This window comes from Rhinolophus hipposideros, assembly GCF_964194185.1.
Source record: "Rhinolophus hipposideros genome assembly, chromosome: 7".
Lineage (NCBI taxonomy): Eukaryota > Metazoa > Chordata > Mammalia > Chiroptera > Rhinolophidae > Rhinolophus > Rhinolophus hipposideros.
Window position 1 is genome coordinate 46,044,064 of NC_138053.1, and position 26,778 is coordinate 46,070,841.

The 26,778-nt window shown below is 33.9% G+C and overlaps 1 protein-coding gene across 2 annotated transcripts in view; it reads left to right on the forward strand.

Annotated features, from left to right (window-relative positions):
- The window catches only part of EDIL3 (EGF like repeats and discoidin domains 3), a 386,556-nt gene that overhangs the window by 216,252 nt on the left and 143,526 nt on the right, over positions 1-26,778 (forward strand). For both annotated transcript variants that reach the window (XM_081053539.1, XM_081053538.1), the window contains one exon: positions 21,177-21,290. In XM_081053539.1, the coding sequence (XP_080909665.1) occupies positions 21,177-21,290 (114 nt within the window). The remainder of the gene's footprint in view (positions 1-21,176; positions 21,291-26,778) is intronic.

Genomic DNA, 26,778 nt, shown 5'->3' on the forward strand with positions numbered 1-26,778 from the left:
GTGTATGAGGGTTCCTTTTTCTCCACAGCCTCTCCAACACTTGTTACTATTTGTCTTGTTGATGAAAGCCATTCTGACTGGGGTGAGGTGATATCTCATTGTGGTTTTCATTTGCATTTCTCTGATGATTATCGATGTTGAGCATTTTTTCATATATCTATTTGCCATTTGTATATCTTCTTTGGAGAAATGTCTCTTCAGGTCCTCTGTCCATTTTTCAATTGGGTTGTTTGTTTTTTTGTTGTTGAGTTTCATGAGTTCCTTGTATATTTTGGGTATTAGCCCCTTATCACAGGCACTGTTTGCGAAAATCTTCTCTCATTCAGTTGGTTGCCTCATTATTTTGTCAATAGTTTCTTTTGCTGTGCAGAAGCTTTTCAGTTTCATATAATTCCATTCGTTTATTTTAGTTTTTACTTCCATTGCCTTTGGAGTCAAATTCATAAAATGCTCTTTGAACCCAAGGTCCATAAGTTTAGTACCTATGTTTTCTTCAATGAAGTTTATTATGTCAGGTCTTATGCTTAAGTCTTTGATCCATTTTGAATTAATTTTGATACATGGTGACAGATAGCAGTCCAGTTTCTTTCTTTTGCATGTAGCTATTCAATTCTGCCAGCACCATTTATTGAAGAGGCTGTCTTTCCTCCATTGTATGTTTTTAGCTTCTTTGTCAAAAATTATCTGTCCATATTTATGTGGTTTTATTTCTGGGTTCTCAATTCTATTCCATTGGTCTATGTGTCTGTTTTTCCTCCAATACCAAGCTGTTTTGATTATTGTAGCCCTGTAGTACAAGGAAAAATCAGGGAGTGTGATACCTCCAGTATTCTTCTTTTTTTTAAATATTGCTTTGGCTATTCGGTGTCTTTTGTGGTTCCAAACAACTCTGATGATTTTTTGTTCTATTTCTTTAAAAAATGCCATTGGGATTTTGATGGGGATTGCATTAAATCTGTATATGGTTTTGTAATATTTTTAAATCCCATTTATATGTGCAGAATGTGAATATTCAAGAAAACAGAGTTTGAGTAAATATACCAGAAACTCGTGTGTGTGTGTGTGTGTGTGTGTGTGTGTGTTTGTGTTGACAAAATAATCTATATATATTTTAAGTGATGTTATCTTAAAATGTGTATACATTTTTTTCAGCATCCTCTGTATATTTTAATTGAAGTTTGGGCATCTCATCCCCCCATAGCCCTTCTTTTTTTTATCTTTGTTCTTCATAGTAGTTAGAACATTATTTACTAAGCACCTTACTTCACATCTGGAATGTATGAAAAACTGTTTCAAAATTAATAATATGAGTAAGTCTACTTCATTTAAATAAAGAACCAAAGGATTACTTAGAGACTATTGTCAACTGCTCTTCAGCTTTGAATAGAATCGAAATGGTGAAATAAATATTCTCAGAGCTTTATTAATAATCTGGTATTCATCTTCTACATAGACATGTAGAAAAAAGACCTGATCGTGCTGGCATAAAATTTTTGTAATTAATTGCTGGCATAAAATTTTTGATAAAAATGGCACTGGAGAAAGAGGAATCCCAACCATGTTTAACTTCTCCTTTCCTCTCTCTGTCTCTATGACCTGTGTTGATAGTACTCTGGTATTGTGTCTCAAATGAATATATGCTGGAGGAAAATTTGTCTAGTGGATGTTAGATTTTAAAAAGAATAACTTCTGAAGCTTTCCTAAACAATTTCTGGGACTGAGCTTATTGCTCTCTCAGGGAATATGCTCTTCTGTAATTTTACTGAGCTATCAGAAGAAATGATTTTATGTGTGGGGCTGTCACCTTCCCCAGAGGGCCATTTTTAGGTCAAGGGACTGAGGTAGAAGATTGATTTTCCAGGACTTAAAAGCTTCTTCATTAACAACCTTGAAATACATAGTGAAGATTTCTGTTAAATTGTTTGGGGGAAAAAAAAGATGCCCTAATGCAGTGTCTCCTTCTTGTTTCCATGTTTCACCTAATTTTATAATGTGTGTGTGTGTGTGTGTGTGTGTGTGTGTGTAAAACTATGTGATGTATTTCTACGTATAATTAGAAATGTGATGTATTTTTAATTATATGTAATTAGAGATAAATATATATTTTAAATTTAGGCTTTCAAGATGGCAAAATGAACATAATATATTTATCACCTTTATTTTCAAATCTCATTGAAGTGACAGTAAAGAGTAAATAAAGAAAAAAATACAACTTTTGATAGTATAAAAATAATGAGAAGTAACTGTTAGCACCCAGTGATTTTTGAGCTTTCTATGTGAAGAAATATGGGAAGGAAATATGTTGATAGGAAAGGGGATCAAGAGCCTGTATCCCAAGTCTGTAATGGAGGTAGAGGCTGTTCTTCTAGTGGAAGAGTCCAACTGGCAGTCAGCTGGAGTCAGCTGGTATAGAGAAATGAGTGGACATAAATTGGGTTAGTTAATTAAGGACTCTCTTTAGAATAGTGATGCCAATTGCCTATCTCTTTTCTTTCCCTGTGCCCTTACATACGAAGCACGATTTCCAAGGCTAAAACTGCTGTCCAAAAACTTTAAGTTTCCTTGGAGAGAGCTTGGGATCCTAATGTGGAAGTAGGTATCACTGAATCAAATCCACCTTATTCTACAAGATGGAAATAGACCCACTGCTTGTTCCCTACCTGTGCTTTGCACACTTAGAGTCTATGCAGGAGAGAAGTCTGTTTGGTAAAAATAAACTTATAAAAAGACCACAGTGGTTAAGTATGTTAATTTGTGTACTTTTTCATTTGTGGAAGTAGACAACCAAGAATCACTAGTCATTTGAAGTCAACAGCATAAAACAGAAGATTCAAGATGAACGTACAGAATAACTGACACAAGGGGAAGCAAGTATAATACATGGAACAGAGACACATTTTTAAACCATCTTCATTAGAAACAAATAAAATATGATGTTTATAAAACAAGAATATGTTACTTTGCAAAAGAATATATGGATATGAAAAATGTGAGGGAAAAAAATTAATGTGATAGAATAAAGTCAAAGAAATCTTACAAAACTTAAACTTATATCAAAATATAATAAAATGAAAATCATGAGATATATGTTTAACAAGCATGGATAAGAAATTTAAGAAATTCAACATTGGACTAGTTTTGCAGTTTTGGGGAGAATAGAGAAATTGGAGTCAATAACAAATGAGTCTCATAGTGAAATAAATTAACGAGTACCAACTCAATGGATAAAAAGAAAGATATATCCAGACAAAATTTAAGGAAATCTGGATATAGACAAAATTCTAAAAATTCTAAGAGAAGAAAGAAAGAAAAAAACAAAAAACATAAACCTAAAGGTAACCCTGAAGAAGCCAAAATTATATTGGCTTCAAACTTCTCAGGCAGCAACTATATGTATTAAAAGTCAATGAAGAAGTGAATGTGCCTGTATATTTCTTTGCAATACATACATTTGAACTTAAACTTCTATTACTAGCCAAATTTTATTCAAATATGGGGACTATTTTTGAGACAACATATCAAAATAATGTTTTTCTTACGCCTTTCATGAAAATTACCTGAAGATATTCTACGGTAAATGAAAAGAGAATATGAAAAAGAAGAAACATGGGATCCAAGAAAAAATAGAATAACCTAGGGGAGAAAGGAAAAGAAATCCTAAGATATAGCTGGCAGCAGTCCTGGAAAGAAGTCAGTCCAAGTCAGAATAAGAAATCAGAGGGCAGGAAAACATCTTCAAGAAGCATGGGGATACATTTCAATCAAAATGTGGAAAGACTGTGATCACATGCTGAATAAGTTTATACTTATTTCAACAAGAAAAGCAACAAGATAGTCTGCGGGAAAAGAGAGAGAGAGAGAGAGAGAGAGAGAGAGAGAGAGAGAGAGAGAGAGAGAGAGAGAGAAACACATTTGTAACTACAAAGCACCTAAATATAACATGATTTAGAACAATTGATAGAATATATCAAAAGGAAGTCCATTTGACTGTGATGCTGGAACAGCCTCCATAGTGTGACACATTTTTGGTGAAGCACAATGACATTTTGTGCTTGATTCTACAGTGAATACTACTTATATAATACTATTTATATAATTATTTGTATAATAAGAGTATATAATACTCTTTGTTTTCCAATTTTTGCAAGTATATACAAGATATTGAAAAATTAATGTACAGATGGCATTATCGCCCCAATTCTTTACGTCTCCCTATATCCTCACCCTTTGTCGTCTGACTTTCAAATTTTTCCTGTAAAGAAGAAATATATTTCTCTTACCTCTCGACTTTGGGTTTTGGAGCTATTACTTGGGTTGGCCAACTGAATGAAGGGAAATGACAGTGAGCCACTTCTGAGCCCACGCCGTAAGAGGTCTTGCATGTTTCACTTGCTCCCTTGGGCTTCTGTTGTGCACCATCATAGAGGTGCAAAATATAGCTGCTTCCTCAGCTTGGATTTCAGAATAATCACACAGGGAGCATACTTCAGTCCAAACCTTGTGAGCCCGAGCTAAGCCTGGAAGGATGGTTAGCTCAAACCAGAGCTGTTCAGTGGAGTCCACTAGAGATCTCCCGACACCAGCACCACTCACAGACACTCAGATGGTGGAGAAATAAATATCATATATGTATTATGTGCCAGGGAGGTTGGTGACTGTTATACACACGAATTCTACCTTTCATTGACTAACATCCTTAACCACAAGAGGACAGAATATGTTGTAAAAACATTTGATAGTGGGGAAAAAAAGAGATGTAGAGACAGGAAAGAGACATGAAGGGTGATATACAACCTTATTGTCTAAAGCTGATAAATAAAAAACAAGTTTAAAAATATTAAAGATAATTAATAGAAGAACTAAAATAATTATATAACAAAATTCAGGAGGGCATAGAGAGTTAAGAGGAAGTCGTTTTTGGAGATCATTTTCTCACGTAAGAAATATGAGCTTTATTGATAATAAAAATAATAAAATAAAAACAATGGACTAAATTATCATACCTCCACAATTAAAATATATGTCAGGAAAATAAAAATATGATAGCAATTGTATTTAACTACGAACATTACAATAACTTCTATATTTCTTTAACATGTAAATTTAGTATAGTTTAGTGTTATTACTTGTGAAAAGGCTACAGATTTCAAAAATGTATTTGCACATTCGGTAAAATAGATCATCAATAGATCTTTGTCCTTCTCTACCGCTGCATGATTTTATCAAAATATTTTAAATATTTAAGCACCTGTGGATGGATTCTACTTTGGGAAAATATTGATATTACTTCTGGAGAAACAACTGTAGGTCATTTCATTGAGACCACATATTCCTTCCTTTATCCTCTGAAACACAATAGGAGATTTATAGAGTGTAGGGAAATAAGTTGCTGCATAAACTCAAATCATTATACTCAGGGCCAAGTTAAACAATCCAAGTGGATGGGGTTACACTTACACTTACTATTTACTGATGTTGAGTCCAGTTCACAGGTCACTGGATTTTATTAAAAGGAACTAAACTTTTTTTTTTTTCTGCATTAATCTTATAGTAGCATAACACAGCAATGTAGTTTCTAACTATACCAATTCCTCCCTGACAGAACAGGACCATTTGTTAAAGCTCTTGTTATGGAAATAGCCAAATATTTTAATCAGGTTCATTGGAGATAATGGAAATAGTTGCCCTGAAGGCTGACTTTTACAAGCCTTATGAAATTATATGGTAAGTAATTAACGGAATTGAGATTTCCATCTTAGTATACTAAAATAAATTAATAATAAAACTCGCCTTTAATATATATATATGTGTGTATATATACATATATATGTGTGTATATATGTATACACATGGATGTATGTGTATATGTGTATATATACACATGTATGTATATATGTGCATATATATATACTATAGATATATATGTATATATATAGTCATACCTCTTCTATGAGAGTAAAGAACACTAGAGAAAATTATTTTGTGTTTCCTATATGAAAATTACAGTCACTTAAATAGCTGCTATAGGTGCAGGAAACATACACATCAATATACTTTATGAGCCTCACAAAAATCTGTGGGAAATAAGATCTATTAGGGAAGGTATGAGTAACCTCAGTTATAGTTTAATAATCTTCAAATTTCTTATAGTCAACCATATCAGAAATAAATCCAACCTGAAACCAAAAATATGTGAGCAATGGAAAAACTTGCAGTTATGTTACATTTTTTCCATTCATCTTCATTTAAGGCTTCCTGCAAAGCCTTTCTTGAGTGATGAAAATAACCTGCAAAGCAAGAGGTGAACTGCCATGAAAAAAATTAGTATTTTTGTCATTTTTATGAGTACAGCTTCTTCTATTAGTACGTTTTATTAAACTACTCAGTCTTTCCAATAAGGCCTGCCTCATTTCATTTGGGCTGCATGGTTTTCACTTTGAAGTTTAAGTATTTTTAAAAAATAATAAACCCTCTGATGTGAGTTTGAGAAGGCTCATGTTCCTGATGAATTTCGTGGACCTGTTATTGTACAGCAGTATGCGTGTATGAGTGTGTGTGTGTAGTTATAAATTCACAGGGTTATCAAAAGAACATTGGCACTATTACCTTCTCCAACGTCTTTGTTGAAGTATAATTGCCATAGAATAAAATACACTTCTTTAAAATGTACAATGTGATACATTTGTCATATGTGTGCACCTATGAAACCATCATTTTGATCAAAATACATTTCCATCACCTGCAAAAGTTTGTTCCTACACCATTGTCGTCACTCCAATCTGTCTGCCAACTTCATCTCAGACAACCACCGGTCTGCTTTCTATCTCTATAGATTTGTTTGCATTTCTAGAAACTTATCTAAATAGAATCAGAAAATACGTTGTTTTGTCTGGTTTCTTTCACTCAGCATATTTATTCTGAAATTCCTTCATGTTGTTGCATGTATCAATAGTTCATTCTTTTTTTCTTTTTTTTAATTGTTGAGTAGTACTAATTGTATGGGTATACCACAATTTATTTATCGACTCACTGACTTATGGATTTTTGGATTGTTTCCAGTTTTTGGCTATTACACATAAAGCTGCTATGAACACTCTCACAAGTCTTTGATAAATATAAGCTTCATTTCTTTTGTGTAAATACCTAGGATTTGAAAGACTGGATCATGTGGTAGATGTATGTTTAAGCATTTGAGAAACTATGAAACTATTTTCTGAACTGATTGTATCATTTTACATTCTGACCAAAAGTGTATGAGAGATTAATTTACCCCCATCCCCACCAACACTTGGTATAGTCACTCTTTAAGCTTTGCCATGGTAATAGTTGTGCAATGATATCTTTTTTAGATATTAATTTGCATTGCTCTAATGACAAATATGTCAAACATGTTTTTATATGTTTATTTGTGTATATACATACATATATATTCTTTTGTGAAGTGTCTGTTCAAATCTTTATCCTAATTTTTTGAGTCGTTTGTTTTTTTCTCATTGAGCTTTAATAATTCTTTATACATTCTGGATACAAGTGCTTTATCAATATATTTTATTTGTAAATATATCCTCCCAATCTGTGGCTTGCCTTTTCATTCTCTTAAAATTGTTTTTGAAGGGCAGAAGTTTATAATTCAGATAAAGTACAGTTTATTAATTTTAAGGACTCGTGTTTTTGAGGTTGTAACTAAAAAATAAATCTGTCTAAACTGAGCCCAGAAAAAGTTTTCTCCCATAATTTCTCCTATTTGTTTTTTATAGTTTTAGGTTTTACTTTAAGGTCTACAATTTTGAGTTAATGTTTGTATATAGTATTATATATGGATCTAGGTTCTTTTTTCCCCTCATATAGATATTCATTCGTTCCAGCATCATTTATTGAAAAGGCTACATTTATCTGCAGAATTACTTTTACATTTTTTTGTAATCATGATATGCCTTTGTGTAGTTTTCTTCATATTTCTAGTGCTGGGGATTTGCTGGATCTGTGGCTATAGTTTTCATCATATTTTCTGCCCTCTCCTTTTCACGAACTCCAGTCACTTCTATGTTAGGCTATACTTGTGTCCCATCACTCACTAATATCCAATTTTTTGTCTTTGTGTTTTATTCTTTATAGTTTTTATTATGTCTTTAAAATTCACTGATCTTTTCTTCTGTATTGTCTAATTGGCTTTATTTCCTTCTAGTGTATTTTTCATCTCATACATTATAGTTTTCATCTCTGGAAATTCAATTTGAGTCTCTTTTTAAGTTTTCCATGCCTCTACTTAATATTCTCAATATATGGAACACAGTTATAGAAACCATTTTAACATCCTTGTCTGCTAAATCTAATATACGGTTTGTCTCTCTCTTTTTTTTTTTTTTTTTGCATGCCTGTTAATCACGACTGTATTCCAGACATGCATTTTACCTTGTTGCGTGCTTGATACTCTGTAGTCCTGTATATCCTCTTGAGCTTAGTTCTCTTATACAGTTCAGTTACTTGGAAACAGTTTGGTCCTTCTGGATCTTGCTTATAAGATTGTCAGAAAGGACCAATGAGGTGTTTAGTCCAAGACTAATCATTCCAGGCTATTCAGGCAAGACCTTTCTGTGTCCTCTGCCCAATGCCCCCTGTATTAGTTTATTTTCCAATCTAACTTGCAGTTTCCCTGGCTTGGTGTGATCTCCAAATATTGCTCCCTTTATGCCATTTCGATGTTCTTTCCTCACTTGCCTGAGCTGATCCATACTCAGCCAAATACCTGAGTGGGCACTGCAATGCTCTGGACAGATGCTGCAGATCCAGGGCTGCCTTTGTGTCACCTCGCAGCTCTCTTCAACCCAGGGAGTTTGCCAGGCTCCACCTGGATTCTTCCTGTCTGTGCAATGGCCTGGAATCCCTCTTAAGGTAGTAAACCTGGGCATTTGTAGGGCCTGCCTGGATTATTACTGTCCTTTCTTTCGTAATGTTCAGTGTTTTGAAAACTGTTGTCTCATATACCTATTCTGTCTGTTTTACTTACTTGCTTATTTTAGGCGGTAGGGTGATTCTGGTCCCTGTTACTATCTTGGCCAGTAACAAAAGTTGTCTTGAATCCCAACGTTATCACTTTTAATGAAGGAAATATGTCGATTTGGAGTACTTAACAATAAATTTGGGAGAGAAAATAAAATGTGAAAAATAATGGCATGTAAGCAGCACTGTTTTGGCACTTGAGTAGTGAGTTGAATGCTTGAACCAGATTCTTCCATAGTGGCCTTAAGTGCAGCAGATGTTTTGCTGCCTCCAGCTCTGCCAGGAATCCAGGAAAACTCCTATAATTATGCAGATGACTCTGGAATTGAGAGGAATCTGGCCACCCAGCTCTTTCACTTTGATGGGAACTGAAATACCTAAGAATTTTAAAAAGGAGCATTCTCTATATTTACTAGCCATAATTTATGTGTATCAGTTTTACATCTCAGTGACCTATTAGCCAAAATGTATAGAGATTTGATGCTGTAGTTTAAAAACATAATAATAAATACTACCATTTTAGAATGTAATATGTTAAAGAATATCTGTTGAATTACCCCATTCAGTGGATCAAAATTTCCACAGGTTTTGCAATTATGGGGATAAATACTGTCTTTCATGCTTCTCCAAGGGAAGGGTGCTCATCTGTAGAATATTTATGAAAATCCTACCCGTTTATTTACTTAGGTGATAACCCCCAAAGTAGAACTTTCTGTGTATAGAAGTCTTATTAAAAATTTACCTATGTTTTCATCCAGTGGTATAACCAAGAAACATTTTACAGAACAATATGAATATGGATTAACCCATATTACAGTAACGTAGATATATTTTTACAGTGCTTAGTGTTTACAAGATATTTTTTCCGTAAATTACCTCATTTAATCCTCAGAGTAGCTTTAGAAATGTAACATAAATCATTATTTTTGGACATCATTTTTAATTATGCTTATAAAATTTCAAAGATATTGAAATGTAGGAATAGGAAGTTTTTTTTTTTTATTTTATCATGTGAATCTACATGTGTCTGTAGGTGATAATTAATTTATAGAGTTATTTTTAAGAAATTAATTCTAAAGTTAAGTGAAATTATTTTTCAACATATAGAGGATTTAACTGCAGCAGTGTCTGTTATTTAAATGTGGTGTTTCTTACATGCTTTAAATGGTGCATCATTTTTAGTATGTTACTGTGTATTTTTTTTAAACTCATGGTCATTGAAGAGAAAAATAATTCAACCTGGAGAACTGAAGTTTTCATTTATTCCTTTAAAAGCCACTCTTGGTAAAGTGTATCTTAAAAAAAAGACATATTGGTGTTAAGCCTTCTATTTACAACTTGTATATGAAGTGAAATAAGTGGTTATCTACAAGTTTCATGCGGTTGGTATCTTTAAAAATATTATGATTTAAATTGCTGATAGAGTGCAAATTGATGAAACCACCTTAAAAATCATTTTGGCCTTATTTACTAGATATAAATGGCTTAGCCATTTCACTCCTAGGTGTATCCAAAAAAAAGAAAAATACTTATGCATCGAGACATATGCAATCATGCTCATTGATGCTTTCATTTCTAGGAACAGCACAAATACCATTAACAATAGGAAAAGACACAGGCATGGCTCAGGCGATCCTAACTGCCCTAAAATTGAATGCAAAATTTCATATTTTGGCATGTTTGTACAGTTTTCTAGAGAAAGTTTCAATAGATGAAAAGACTAAATTATGGATTTTAGTGTTGGGCCTTCCACAAGAAAGTTTTATTTTAGCTGTATCTACTAAGGTAATTTCTCTAAATGTGCCAAGTATAACTTAATTCACAAGAAGTTTCAACCATGTGTAGCTAATGGTTGGAACTTGATCTTACGGCACAAATCGCACATCTCTAATCTAACGCTTTGACCAGCACTGTAACAGAATGAATTATAACTAGCATGCAGTTTACAAGTCAAAGAGTAATGTGTATTCTTTAGAGATTAAATATTAGTCTTTAAAAAACCAAGAAGTATTTTTTTATTTAGAAACAAAAAATATTTTTGCAATAAATACATGATGATAATCCTAAAATTATTGTGCTACCCTCTCTCTATATAACTGTTCCCCCTCATAAAGAAAAAGAGTAACAACCTTCAAAACATTAACATATATTTAAAAGAACAATAGAAATGGAAAATGCGTGACAGTATATTTTACTGAGAAATATTATAAAACAATGAAAATGAATTCAGTGAAGCCCCCTGCAGCAAAATTGTGAATGAAGCCACAATCGACAGAGCACATGCTAAGTCATTTTTTAATTATTATTATAAAGTCCAAACATAGGCAAGAATAACTGGTACTGTTTAGAAATGCATACTTAAGTATTAACACTAATAAGCCATATGCAGAGTGAGGCTGTGATAGCCACTGTGAGCAGATCCATTACCTTGGTGAGGCTGGAGGGGGTGTTGTGAGTGGAGTGGGCACGGGAAGGCTTTTCACACCCTGGCAGTGCTTTTGTGTTTGAAGCTGGTGGTGGTTACACATCTTGACTTTTAACGATAATTCATTTAACTTTATTGGTTTCCGTACTTTTCGTATGTATGCTATTTCCAAATAAAGATTTTTAAATAGGATTGTCACCACGGAAAAATAAAAATTTCGGTTGTATGTCCATACCCTCTGTAAAGAAAGAAACAAAAAGAAATGTATCTCTTGCATCTGAATGTAAAGTTAAAACACATGTATAAAAGAATGTAAGAAGTAAAGAAATCCATTTCTAAATAGACAAGCAGTTGTAGATTTCAGGAATAAATAAGAACAGATGCTCATTAAGCCCAAACCACTAAGGTTTTGAGAAAAATTACTGAGTGGGATAGAAGAAAAAGGTATTCTAAACTAAGATTTTAGGACTAGAGTCTGTCCTAGAGCAGCAGTGCTATAATTTGTAGAACACTATAAACATTTTGAGATCAAGGAACATGTATTATCTCATATTTTCTCCTCGTGGCATATAGAGTTGGGCCTTGAAGGCAAGCATGAAGTGAAAAGGAAGAGGGAGTATTAATATTTCATAGCAGTGGTAAAGTGTCCTGGTGAATAGCATAGATTCTTGAGAAAAATTATCTGGGCTTTCATCTCGTTTTTACCACCTGTGTGACTCTGGGCAAGTTTTTTACATTTCCAATGTCTCGATTCCCTCATCTATAAAACAGTTATGATAACAGTAACTAGCTCAAAGGGTGTGATGTTATATATAAAACATTTAGAATAATATTTGGCACAAAGTAAGTAATCTACAAATGGATAAATGTGCTAATTGTTGTCATCAGTTATCATCCTGAAGTGTCGTTTTTCCGTACTTATATTATTGAAACCTATGTAGAAGTAAGCTCTAAAGATTATGAACCAATTTGCAGAATGCAAGCAATGAATTTTAGTTTGAGCAAAAGCCTGAGGAGGACTCGTTTGTCAATAACGATTTTCACAGTAGGTAATTTTCCTTGGTGTCTGCTAAAAAAAAAAAAATTTAAAAAAAAAAGAAAAATATGACCACATGCTGAAAATTAAAGTGCTTATATGAAAGACAAGAAAGAAAATGTGGAGAAATCACATTGTAGTTGACAATTCAAGTAGAATTCCCAGATAAAATACAGGATGTCCAGGTAAATTTCAATTTCATATAAACTGTATTTGTATTAGTATGAGCTACATATTGCACGGCATCATGTATTTTTATTTGCTAAATATGGCAAGCCTAAATATTAGGAAGTCTGTATGCATTACAAACCAAGCTGAATGTTTAAAAATACGTGGCTATAGTCATCATGTTATGTGGTCTAAGTGTTAAGGACTCAACATAAATTTTCCTTTTTACTTTTTGAATTATTTTTCCAAAATGGTACCAGTAATGAAATTCTAGAGTATGTGACTGAGCTTCTAAAATGCAGATCTATTAAATTCCATGCTCCCTTTCACACTTCTTGAATTCTCTAGTAACTCTCGAGTACCCAAGGACTACAGTTCAAACTCCTTCAACTTGATTTGTAAAGCCATAAAAAACTGGTCCCAGACTACCTAGTAACCGCCATCTAAAGTAGTTCCACACACATAATCCCGGTGTGCATCAAGACATTTAAAAGAGCCAAGTGTCTCTGAAAACATTGAGTTCTTTCATGTTCCTTCCTACTGTAACCCATCTAAAAACACTTCTGTTAATCCTTTAAGTACCAATGTAATATCACCTATAATTACTCTTCCTCACGCCTCTAGGTAAAGCCAGTGCCTATTTTATGATCACAGTACATTTTGTACATAATGGTATATAGAATATATACCATTATATATATTTTTTTATAATTGTCTCTCTCCTGAATAGAATTATAGGAGGTGAGATCTCTTAGAATAGGAACTATCCCTATTCACTGATGTATTCAATCATATAATTTAGAGCCTGATTCACAGAAGGTGCTCATCAAAATTTTAATGAGTGAATGAGTGAAGGAATGAGTGGGTGAATGAGTGGATGAAGGCAACTGTATGAAACTTAGCTGTGTTTCCCACATGAATGAATCCCATATCACTTAGCCAGTTATTGCTTTCTGATGACTAAATACAGAAAAAATCCAAAATAGTTTGTAATTAATATTGACCACTAAAAGTAGAGAGAGGTGAACTAATTTAACATATAGTTGACAGACTAGAGTGATTAATTTGAGACAGAGCATTATGAATATGCAAAAATATATAAATAACAACGTACCATTGTAAAAGTAGGAAACCAGAAAATACACGACCTTACATATCTGGAGTAAAGAACTAGGGGGCAATGAGTAACTCTCAGATTTGCAGAATAATGAGATGCATATTAATTCAAAAAATAATTTATAGAGAAAAAAATAATAATAATAATTTATAGAGTAAGGTATTTATAACTCCAGGTAACTCAGAAGCATTTTCCCCACTCTGTTAGCTCCTCCTCTAAAACTCAGCATTCTATAGGTTGCTAGACTGATTTAGTTATTGATAGAGTTCCTTTCAGAAACTGTGCATTTGTTTTTCTATTAGAGCTCTTTTCATTTTGCATTCTGATTATTTCCTTGTCTATTTACTATACTGTAAGTGACCAACACACATTAATCTTTCCATTCTTAGCACCTTGCACAGAGCTAGGATGGATGGTAGATAGATGGGAGGATGGATGGATGGATGGATGGATGGATGGACGGACGGATGGATGGATGGATGGATGGGATTCCTATGCAGAGATTCATCTCAGTGTCCATCAACCCTGGTTACAATTAGCATCACCTGGACTTCTATATAAATATTATCACTGCTTTCATTCCACCCAAGTTCATTTAAATCAGAATCTCTGGTGTGGGGCCTTTGCATTGTTACTATGTGCTGTTGAATCGGCTGCAACTCCTGGCGACCCTATGAATGATGTCCAAAATGTCCTGTCCTCAACAGCCCTGCTCAGCTCCTGTAGACTCATGCTTATGGCTTCTACACGGAGTCAACCCATCATATATTTGGTCTTCCTCTTTTCCTGCTGTCTTGTATTTTCCCCAGTATTATTGTCTTTTTCAAAGAACCCTGCCTTCTCATGAGGTGCCTGTAAATAGGACAGCTTCAGTTTTGTCATTTTTAGCTACAGAAATGTATCAGACTTAATGTTCATCTTTCTGGTGGTTCAGGTTATCCATAGAACTCTATTCCAATACCATATCTGAAGTGAATCAATTTTTGTTCCTATCAGTCATTAATATGTTTTAATTGTTCTAACTTTTGAAAGAAACATTGTTTTAACTCTATTTTCCTTAATAGAACCCCTTTATAAGTAGACTGGGACACCTGCTCTAGTCAACCATGTGCCCCTGAGGTAACGTCCTTTGAGATGGTTTGCTCTTTGGTGAAAATTTTCACCAGAGTCATTATTTCTCTTTGGCTTCTTGTAGGTTTCTTGTATGTTTTTCATGTAGATTTTATTTATGATTTTTTTCAAGACCTCAAATACTTGAGTTAAACAACCATCCTGATTACCCCCCCAACCCTTCTTGTATCTCCCCTGATTTGCTGTATAAGTATCTTACAATAGCTGTCTTGCTGGCCAAATATCTGATTAAGGCAAAAAAACCTTACAGGAATAATTTTATATGGAAACACCCTTGAGAATTGTGTTCTATCTCAATTCTCTATTTCAAAATGTTTTTTCATCTAAATTGAGATCTCAAAATAAATGTTATGTTTCTAAGATAGAGATATATCAGAGACAGAGAGTATGCTTTGTTAGAAAGTGGTGATGGATAAATACCCCTTGGATTTAGGTTTCTTAATGCTATGGTTCTTCATAAGTGAAGTTTATCAATTAAATATTATAAAAAGTTTGTGTGTGATACGTTCTGATTGAAAAAATGCTAATTTTAATTTGCTACTTTAAAGTGAATTACTAGTAATATAGCAGAATGTCAAATAAAAAAGAAGTTCAAGCACACATGATTAAAAGTATGTAGAACTGGTCCTATGTATGACTGGGAAATCCCCTAGATAATTCTGCTTATGACCTAATCAAATTCAGTATCTGAGTGGGAGAACAGAATTCCTAGAAATTCATAATTTGTTCATCCTTAGAAGAGAAATTGAAAAGCCATAGCCTTCCAATAAGAACAAAATAAAAGGTCAAATTTTAAAAGTTAATCACTACAGGAGGTCTGGAGAATATTTAATAACCAATGGGGTGTCCAGGGAAGATGTGTTATTAAGGATCAAACAGAGCAGGCTCTTGAAATAAGCCCTTGCTGGCTAATTAACAGTCAATAACAATATTGCAGAGAAGAAATACAGCCTGAGGGAAATGAGCAAGGAATCAACAAACTATGTCTTTGCAAAAGAAAAAGAAAAAAAAAGGTTCTGTCATAGTATCTTTTTAATTTATCAAAATGAGGGTTCTCAGCCCAAGAATTGGTTGTTCCATTTTGATGCTCATGGGGCCAGGGTGTACTTGGGGATGCAAAGGGCCATAAGGTAATTCTATTTCTAATTTTTGAAGAACTTTTGTAATGTTTTCCATAGCATTGCTTACAATGGCCAAAATATGGAAAAACCGAAGTGTCCATCAATGAATGACTGGATAGAGAAGATGTAGTGCACACATACACACACACAGAGAGAGAGAGAGAGAGAGAGAGAGACAGACAGAGAGAGAGAGAGAGAGAGAGAGAGAGAGAGAGAGAGAGAGAGAGAGAGAGAGAAAGACAGAGAGAGAGACAGAGAGAGAGACAGAGAGAGAGAGAGAGACAGAGAGAGAAATATTGTTCAGCCATGAGAAAGAAGGAAATCCTGCCATTTTTGACAACTTGGTAAAGTATTATGATAGGACATTATGCTAAGTGAAGTAAGTCAGACAGAGGAAGACAAAGTGAGTATAATCTCACTTACATGTGAAATCTAAAAAAGACAAATTCAGAGAAACAGAGTAGAGCGGTGGTTAACAGGTGTTAGGGTGAGTAGGGGGAATGAAAAGATATTAGTCAAAGGGTACAAACTTCCAGTTATAAAATTAACAAGTTTGGGAATCTAATGTCCAGTATGGTGATTATAGCTAATAATACTGTATCATATACTTGAATGTTACGAAGAGAGTAGATCTTAAATATTCTCATCACAAAAAGGAAATGGTAACTTTGTAATCAATTATTTCTGTGAGCAAAATCTCAAGACAAAGAGGATAGACTACCAACACACCTTTACAGATCTGCACAAAATGGGCAAAGTTTAATATAATGGAAAAGATAGTCTAAGTTATTCATATGCAATTAATAAATCTGTGTAGTTTGTTATAACAGTGCAGAGGGCCTGGAAATCCTTGTGAAGTACCTCTTTGGTTCAAAGAAATTTGTACTGTTGTGACCATCTGTCTACTCTCATCTTTTCCTCTCCAGTCTTTCTTTACCTCATTTCCTTCCTTCTCTGCCACCTCTCCCTTCAATAAAAAATGGTGTGTCAAGAGTTTACACCTGGAAATCCATATTAAGCTCTTGAAGCCATGTCTTAGTCTGACTAGAAGATGGGAAGCAAAGTTGTATGTGTTCAGAATGAGGAATTAGGACTCAGTTGGGTATCCTGATTATAAAATCCAATTTTCAATGAGCCTGTTGGTTTGTATTTTTTTGTTGTTGTTGTTATTGTTTTAAAGAGTTCTTGAGATTATTATTATGCTAAGTGAAATAAGTCAGACAGAAAAAGTCGAGAACCATATGATTTCACTGATATGGGGGATATGAAACTGAAAACAACAAAGGAACAAGACAAACAAAGAAACAAAAACTCTTAAACACAAACAATAGTTTGGTGGTTACTGAAGGGTGAGGGAGGAGAGGGGTGGTAGAAAAGGGTAATGGGGATCAATATATGGTGATGAAGGAGAACTGATTCTGGGTGGTGAACCCCCAGAAATGAACACAATGTGATATATAGATGATGTCTTACAGAATTGTACATTTGAAATCTATGTAACTTTACTAACCATTGTCACCCCAATAAACTTTAATTTAAAAAAAAGTTCTCATGAGTCAATCATAGAAGCAAAGACCTCAAAAAATGATAGCTATTATTATTAAAAATGACTTATAAATATGACCAAATTGGAAATTCCTAGTTTACATAGGGACTACTATGTCAAGTTCTTTTTAGTTATAAAAATAATCTAGTATATTCCAGTATATTTGGAATAGATGTGAACATTTCTGGAAATGATAATGTCTTGATTCGTGACAAAGAGAAGTATATGTGACTTATTACAAAGATGTTTAATTTTCATTTCATTACATTATGTTCTGTGAACATTTATATCTGGACTTTAATTAAACATGATTTATTCAAATTGAGGTCTGTTTCCATTTAGATCACTTGCAGTGTTAATCACAGTGCAAATAGCCTTCACTGCTGAAAGAATTCTTACATTATACTAATACATAACCAGTTCTGTATAATTTGTATCTGTTCTCTGCATCTATGTGTTATTACATATGTACATGTGTAGAAATGTTTTAATTATTTTTTCTACTATATTAAAAAACATAACGATTTAATATAACATTTATATTTTATGAATTTATAGTTAAGGTAGTTCTCTGAGTTAAAAATTAAAAAAATGGACAATGTGAAGGTCATTCTTTATCACAAATTGAGTATGGCTGTAAAGCATTTTCACTTCAGCAATGCAATTCCAGTTGATTCTACCTCTCGCTAAACTCTGGGTAAAGGTGTAACTTGTTTTCATTTTTTAGAATTTTATGTTCTTAATTAGAATTTCTTTTATTAACCATTGTAGATCTGGCCTGATTAGCAGGTGAAAGTTTAAAAGTTGATTTGTCTCGATTAGTCACATTCACATGTGTTAAATACTATTTATTGTGTAAAGACTTGGAAGATGGAAGTTCAGAACAGAGCCTGTCCTTCATAATATATATGTTAACTCTTGATTGTTCTCATATTGTGGACTATGAATACTTCTTTCTGTTAATACTACAAAGCAGCAGAGTTGGGTTTTATTTTACTCACAAGCTACTTCAATCTTAAAATGAGGAAACACTTAGATCCTCTTCCATGAGAATTAACATATATGTTGTACCTATTAACATCAGATCTTGTGTGGGTGGTTCTCTGTCCTGCCTTCCTTTATTCATTTCATAAGTCCACCTCACATATGGCTTCTCTAGGCCTTTCTAAAGTACAAGGGTACAGAGACTAATCTCCCATCCGATTCCTGGTCTTCAGTGTGGAAAGTTAAAGGCCAATTCCCGCAGCTGAAACAAAGTGTTTTTCATAATCTGCTCCCTATTTGCATCCTCAGACCTGGGCTACTGCACCCTGTGCCCTCTCTCTGCGCCAAACAAACTGCTATTCTGTACCTGAACACACCATCATACCATGAACATTTCTCTTCAAAGCTGTGACTCAATCTGGTTCCCTGCTTGGAAATAAACCACCATGTCCATCTTGTCCTTATTAATCCTAATTAACACTTCCTTCAAGTCCAAGATCAAATTATGTGTCCTGTATGTGGTCTTCAGGCATTAATACTCAGTTTCTCCCTTATCAGTATATAAAAGAATAACTTTTTATGTCTAACTTACAAAATATGACAACATATTCTCTAAAACATGAAGATTTAACTTATCAGCTGTTGACATATTCTTATCTAAAACAAATTTTAGTAGATATGATAAAGGGAAAGACATATTGGGTATGTTCCAAAGTAGCCAAATATTGCCATTGTCTTACATTGAGCTCCCAAAACAAAAAACAAGAACAAAAAAGCCATTGACTCTTGTGCCACTTCCAAAATTTAAATTAATGAAAAATACTTTCCATCTTAGGACAATCTAAAGACTAAGTGAAATTTTGTTAAGACTAAAAAGAGCTAAATATTACATCAGATAAAAAAAAAAAATCAATGACTTCCTTCCTTAATCCCTCCTTTCCTCCCACTCTCTCTTCCTTCCTTTCCTTCCTGTCTTTTGTTTCCCCTTTATTTCTGGAGAGTTTTAGTTGTTAAGTATTTGGGAGTCTATTGTATTTTATAACACACAGCTATTTCTAGAGACTATGAAATTCTAATTTTATTCTATTATTTGATGTTATAAATTACTCAAAATTATTTAGATTCTTTCTGAACACAGTCATGAATTGTTTCTACTCTCAACCTGTGACAGTGAACCATAAACCAAAAAGAATGGCTTTTTCAGAGACAGTCATCACCTGTCTAGGAAAATTTAAACGAAAATTTTTCAGTAAACTTAGAATGAGAGGTTGACAACTTTGTTTCCAGGAGGAGATGATGTTTAGAAGAAAGACAGTAAAAGAAAGGGCAAAATACAGATTTTTCTAGTACTTTGCCGTTGTTGGATCTTGAGGGGGTAATTTAATGATCATATTGCTTCAAGCACTATGAAAACGCAGGACTTCTTTTGATACATGGTGTAGTGTATCAGAAGGCACATTACACTCTGAAATTATTTATAATTTATATTTATATCTTCACTACTCTTTCTAATTTTTTGTTAGAAATTATTAGGAAACATTTATCAGACCCTAATGCTCTTCCAGATAGTGTGAGGCTTTTGTAGAGGTACAAAGAACAGTGCAGGTGCTGCATTTGCGAAGCTCACAGTTTGACTAGGTGAAAGGGTGAAAGGCATGTAAGTAGAAAATTCCTAAGTAACATCATTTAAGTTTTGTAAGAAGGTTAAGAGAAAAGAGAGTTGTGGGAATAAAAGCAGAGAAGGAGTTCATTGGAGTACATGATATGAAGAGAAAGCTGTGGGGAGCAGTGTGTTTCCCCTACCTACTTCACTAGCTCCCACAGAACCCAGCAGGGTGCTGTGTAAGCTTGGAGGGAAGGATTTGGAAATATCAATTATTGATATTTGACTGAATTAGTCATTATTATTTATTAATTTAAAATCATATCCAGTGTCTCTGTTGTTCACAATCAGCTTGGAAATTAGTATCATTTGCTGAATGTTTTGTATTTCACATGACTTTGCATCAGGTATAAAAATGGTATACCAAAGGTAAGTCCTTTCAATCATTCTAACTTTAGAAACCCTTGAAAGAGATTAGGAAGTGATCATCATTTAAATTTATTACACTTTGCATGTAATGAGCTTTAGCTATTAAGTCTAATTTGCTTCTCATTGCATTCATCAAAGGCAAACTATTTAGAAACTAAAACATCTCTGTCAGTTAGAATTTTAATGAATTAAGATGAAATGAGACAGTGTTAATTGGCAGTTGTTGCTTCAGGGGAGGTTTCTAGATCTTGTAAGTGATACCAATTCATCCCTCTATCAGGATTAATTTGTTTGATTTGATTCTAAGGATACACTGAATATTTCCCCATACTATTCATATTTATTTTCAGACTGAAGAGTGATTTTGTTCTTTTGGTCCTTCATTTGGGTTCTCAATTCCGTTTGTGCTTGATTTAATTTGATTGTTAATTGTTTCTAAATAGTTGATTTTAAGCAGCATCTGTATTATGGACTCAAGATACACACACACACACACACACACACAAAGTAATAGCATTACTTAGACTTTCTTTTATTTGTAATGTCTAAAATCTTCTGTAACTAATCATGTTTTTCACCAATAATTATCTTTCTCTGTTCTGTCTGTTTTCCTCAGACATAAATGAATGTGAAGCTGAGCCTTGCAAAAATGGTGGAATATGTACAGACCTTGTTGCGAACTATTCCTGTGAGTGCCCAGGTGAATTCATGGGAAGAAATTGTCAATACAGTAAGTTTTCAAATATATATAAAACTTTTATTTGTATATTCTCTATTTATTATGGAATCTGGGCTGAAATCAATATACTTTCCTTCCAGAATTCATAGTTAATTGAAATAGCACATTTCATATTTGTTGTTTTAATTTTATATATATATATATATATATATATATGGTCTTCGGGTAGGTCTCAGTGCCTGGTAGGCACAGGACTCATCATCCTGGGGTCTGAAAGGAAGGCAACAGTTCCTCAGAGATCCAAGTGCATTTCTCTCAGGAATCCCTTTTCGACTTTTTAGTATGTGCATGACCTACATTTTCACCAGAGTGGTTATTCTGGTTCAGACAACATATTCAGGATACCCTAACTAGATAGCCTCTATCACAAATAAAAGGGAGAGATAATGCAGGATTCATGTTAAGTTGCCAACACATTAGTAAGACTTTTGCACAAAATTTGTCTTCTTGGAAGCCTAAGACAGTCTTGAGATTATAGATCAAATGACAGGACAATAATTTACTTGAAGTGTTTAAAAAGAAGCACAAAGCACCCCTTCTTCCCTAAAACAAACAAAAAACTAGGAAAAGGTAGTAACAGGATTACGTTCATGAGATATGACCAGAATTGGGCACAAATACCTGCCTGCTAATGAGAACAATAATGCTAGAATGTAATAATTGTTGAGCACTTACAGAAACTTCATAGTACTGCAGCTTTGATGTATATTATACTATTAGAGCATCACAACATTATGCGAATTCAGGAAGCAGATGCAAATGAGAATTCAGATGCAGAAACTGAGACACATAGGCTGTGTGATTTGCCTGAGCTCTCACAGTAAGTGACAAGCATGATGAGATGGAATTCAGCATCAGGTCTTGTGATTCCCGGTACTTTCCTCTAAATAGACATGTCTCTTCAGATAGAGTTGAACAAGATGAACATGAAAGCACACTATAGGTCCTTTTCTGTTACACACACACATACACACACACACACACACACACACACACACACACACACACACTCTGTCTCTCCTTCCTCTTTAGCCATAGTAGCAATTTTATTTCTCACTTTCCTTCTCTTCCTTCCCCTTTGACAATGGCAATTTATAAAATAAAATGGAAATTTTTTGAAGATTATGGAAGGATATGTTGAAATTGATTTTGAATTTAATTGCCACCAGCTTGAGTCTCATGCCCTTCAGTCAGTTTTTTATATTATATTTAATGAAATTCCTTGTTCTTTTGACTTGGTTTTATATTTATATAATATTTATACTTTAATTCATACTTCTTTTTCAACTTGCGTGTGATAGCTAGGTGCCTCCCTTAAGCTGTCATATGCTCTGACATTGTCCCACATAACATGCTGTTCATCTTGGTGCCCCAGCAAAAAGAGAACACTTATAATAGACTCTAAAATACGTTCCTAATGGGATATTGTTTTTATTTGATTGATTTGTATAAGGTTGTAATAAATTAAGGATCCTGAGTCTCTGCATTGTCTAGGTTTCTGGGGATATGGTTCTGCTATTTTCTGTGGCTTCTTAGAATTTTTTAAAATTCAGAGTAAGAAAGGGCATTCTGCCACAGTGATGATTTAGGTGTACACTTTGAGAACTCAGAGCATTCACTCATGACAGGACACAAAGAAACACCCGCAGGTTCCAGGCAGTGCCTGCTCTAAGCAGACTGAGGTTAGGACCTTCAGAAATACCATTACAGGTTATAACCAATGTGCCAGCTTCCACTCTTTAGTAAGGTTGATAAACTTGCTTCTGGGCTTTGTATCATGTCCCACAGGGGTATCATTAGGTTGGCTATGCCTGCAATTATGGTTGAGATGGCCTTTGTTTTGGAAGATCTTTCAGGGAGGGAGAATGATGGAGACTAACCACTGGGAGGGTCAGAGGACAGCTGAATTGCTATTATCCTTGTGTTCAAATCCACACTGTCTGCAGTCTAATCTCCTACACTCGTGTTTGTCCCACTTCTTTCTTATTTCTACTGATGAGTTAGTTAAGTACTGGAATATTGGAACATGAAATCATTCTCAACGCCCCCAAAATAATATATAATAGAAGATATTGCAAAGGAATACAATTGAATACAATAAATTATCTGTACAAATATAGTAAACTATAAAACACAATAAACTGAGGAAATATTTACAATAAACATGGAAGGCAAATACTACTTATCTTTAATTGATGGTGTTTCTCAGTTCAAGAAATTTAAACACAACAGAAAAAAAACTTTAAAAAGCAAGAACATCAATTCTTTCCACAAAGGAAGCAAATAGTTTAATATTTATCATATTATAGTTGTGTCTTCATTATTATACTTCTACATATTTTGATTTTTAAATATAGTATGTTTATGATCTGAAAATAATAATTATATTTCAAATGATCATTTAATGAGAGCACTAGATTTGTGAAGAAAACACTGGACTGACCATATGTCTTTCTCTGCTTTTTTCACCCACCTGTATTTCTCCCCCCTCTCATTTTGCAAGGGGAAACAGGAAGGTGACTGGCAGAAACAAATGGAAATATAGATGAATAGAAAAGAATGAATTGCTAAAGAGGAGCAGATGCTAGTGGGCAAACTTTAGAAAGGCAATGGAAAATAAAAAGGAGAGACAAGGGAAAGTTATACCAGGCCTCCACACTAACCATGAGGCTCCCAGGAAGCACACGCATGTGCGTACACGTGCGCGCGCACACAGACACACTCACAAACTCACACTCACTCCAGAAGGAATTTGTCATAGGGAGAAAATTGTAAGTCAAAGGAGGCAAAAAAGGTGTTTTGGTTTTGTTTTCTTTTAAAGTTTACTGGGGTGACAATTGTTAGTAAAGTTACATTGATTTCAGGTGTACAATTCTGTAATGCATCATCTATATCTCACATTGTGTGTTTACCACCAAACGTCAGTTCTCTTTCCATCACCATATATTTGATCCCCTTTACCCTTATCTACCACCCGCCTCCCCCATTACCCTCTGGTAATCACTACTGTTGCCTGTGTCTATGAGTTTTCGTTTCTTCATTTGTTTGTCTTGTTCTTTGGTTGTTTTCAGTTTTATATCCCATGTATTGGTGAAATCATATGGTTCTCGATTTTTTCTGTCTGACTTATTTCACTCAATACACACACACACACACACACACACACACAATGGAATACTACTCTGCCATAAGAAAAGATGAAATAGTGCCATTCGGGACAACATGCATGGATTTTGAGGAAAGCAAGTTTTTTAAAGACACAAAGGTTCCCACTAGACAGTTTTACTTAAGAGAAGCCCTTCCTTCCTTCTGTCTGTGCTCCTTCCACAGTCTGTTCTTAATAGCCAGAGGGAACCTATGAAAACCGAAGTCAGAATGCTTCACCTCTCAGCTCAGAATCTTCGAGGCTGCTGATCTCAGACAGTGAAAACTGCAGTCCTCCTGTTTCCTGAGTCCTTCAGGACCTGCTGTACTTCTACCCTACTCGCTCACCTCTCCCACTTCATCTCCTTGGAGTCTCATTTTCTTATGCTCCAGCCTTTCCTGGCACACAGCTGGCACATTCTCGCCCTAGAGCATTTCCTTTCGTATTTCCCTTTTTCTATAGTATCTGTTATGAATACTCTGGAACTTCCTTCATGTCCTTTCATAAAAGACATCTCCTCAATGATGCTTTCCCTGACCTCTCCACCTCCCTAAAGCAACATGCCAAAACACACACTCATCCCTTCTCTGCTATAGTTTTCCTCAGCAGTAATCACTAGCATCATATGTTTATGCTTATATGTTGTTTATTGACTAATACAATGGAGTATATACTCCATGAGGGAGAGATTTACTGTTGTAATTATAATTAACAAAACAGGGCTGGCAAACAATAAGTGCTCAATAAATATTTGAATGAATGAATGAACTTAGCACTCTGAGTTCTTTAAGTATTGGGAAGATATCTGATTTCTCATTGTCTTCAACTACTATCGAGTTATTTTTTGCCTAAATTTTCCACTTTTAAACAGTATTCTAAGGCTGCTTTTGCCAGTATAATAATCTCTTTTGCCACTATAATCTGGTATATTAATTAGTACACAATAAGTGGTATTACAAGTTGAATCACTTCCCTGTGACTTGATAAAAACTTTTTATGTTTCTATTTTGCAATGGGGTTATACCAATGGATTTAAAATAAGAGAGGTAAGCAAAGATCATGTTTTTCTTTTTAGGACACTTCTGCAGCAAACATCTTGATTGTTGAACTTAGATCACTTATTTATTTCTCATCCATATCAATCCCTAGACACATATGAATGCAAGATGTTTATGTTGAGGTACCACTTTAATAAATATTATATAAAAAATCTATGTGAGTTTTTTATTATATGTCTTTAATTAATATAGCTATTAAGCACTTTTACCTTGTAAGGGATACATTTATATCTAACCCTATCTATTATGATGTGATGCCCAATCATGTGGTAATGATTGTAATTATGTAAATCTCTTATTAAACATTTTCAATAATAATGCAATGATATTGAACATTAGCAACAAATGTTTTGATAGTTGTCAAAAAATAAGTCTATATTTACTACCGTGTTACCCTGAAAATAATATCTAGCCGGACAATCAGCTCTAATGTATCTTTTGGAGCAAAAATAAATACAAGACCCAGTATAATATAATATAATATAATATAATATAATATAATATAATATAACATAATATAGTATAATACCAGGTCTTTTATATTATATTATATTATATTATACCCAGTGTTATAGTAAGAACCAGGTCTTATATTAATTTTTGCTCCGAAAGAATCATTAGAGCTGATTGTCAGGCTAGGCCTTATTTTCAGGGAAACACAGTAATTATGTTTATAGGTAGCTTAAAGCAATAATACTTCTCATTTAAAGAATTTCAGTTTAGATTTCCAGATAAGGTTCATACAACTTACCATTGACTTTGGCAGATCTCAGTTATATTTTTGGTTTTATTTTCCATTTATTGATTACACGGGATTGGATTAAGTTTGATTATTTTTTAATTAGTTTCTCTTCATTGATATGTGAAATTAATGTAAATGTTTCCATAGCATTTATTATAATATTACAGCAATTCTTTTAATTAAAGTCATAATTTATATTTCCTTGTTACTTTTAAATAGTATACACTGAAGTGTTCAGACAGCCATTTTCATAAATAGCTTGAAAGGAAAATGAGGATGAACTGGAATGGAAACCTATCCTCATAAGAACAGATACGCTTCACCATGTACATTTAACTGAACACGATGTTTAAGCTAAAGTAAGTGCAATGAAAACTGATAGCACTTTAGTTAGCTAATCTAAAAATAACTAGGATTGTTTTCAGTTATTGGGCTATGTGTCCCATAATAGCCATATATAGTTCCCTCCTGGTTGTTTAAATGTGACCTGATTAAATTTCAGAAATGGCACGCAAATTCATTTTCATTTCTGAC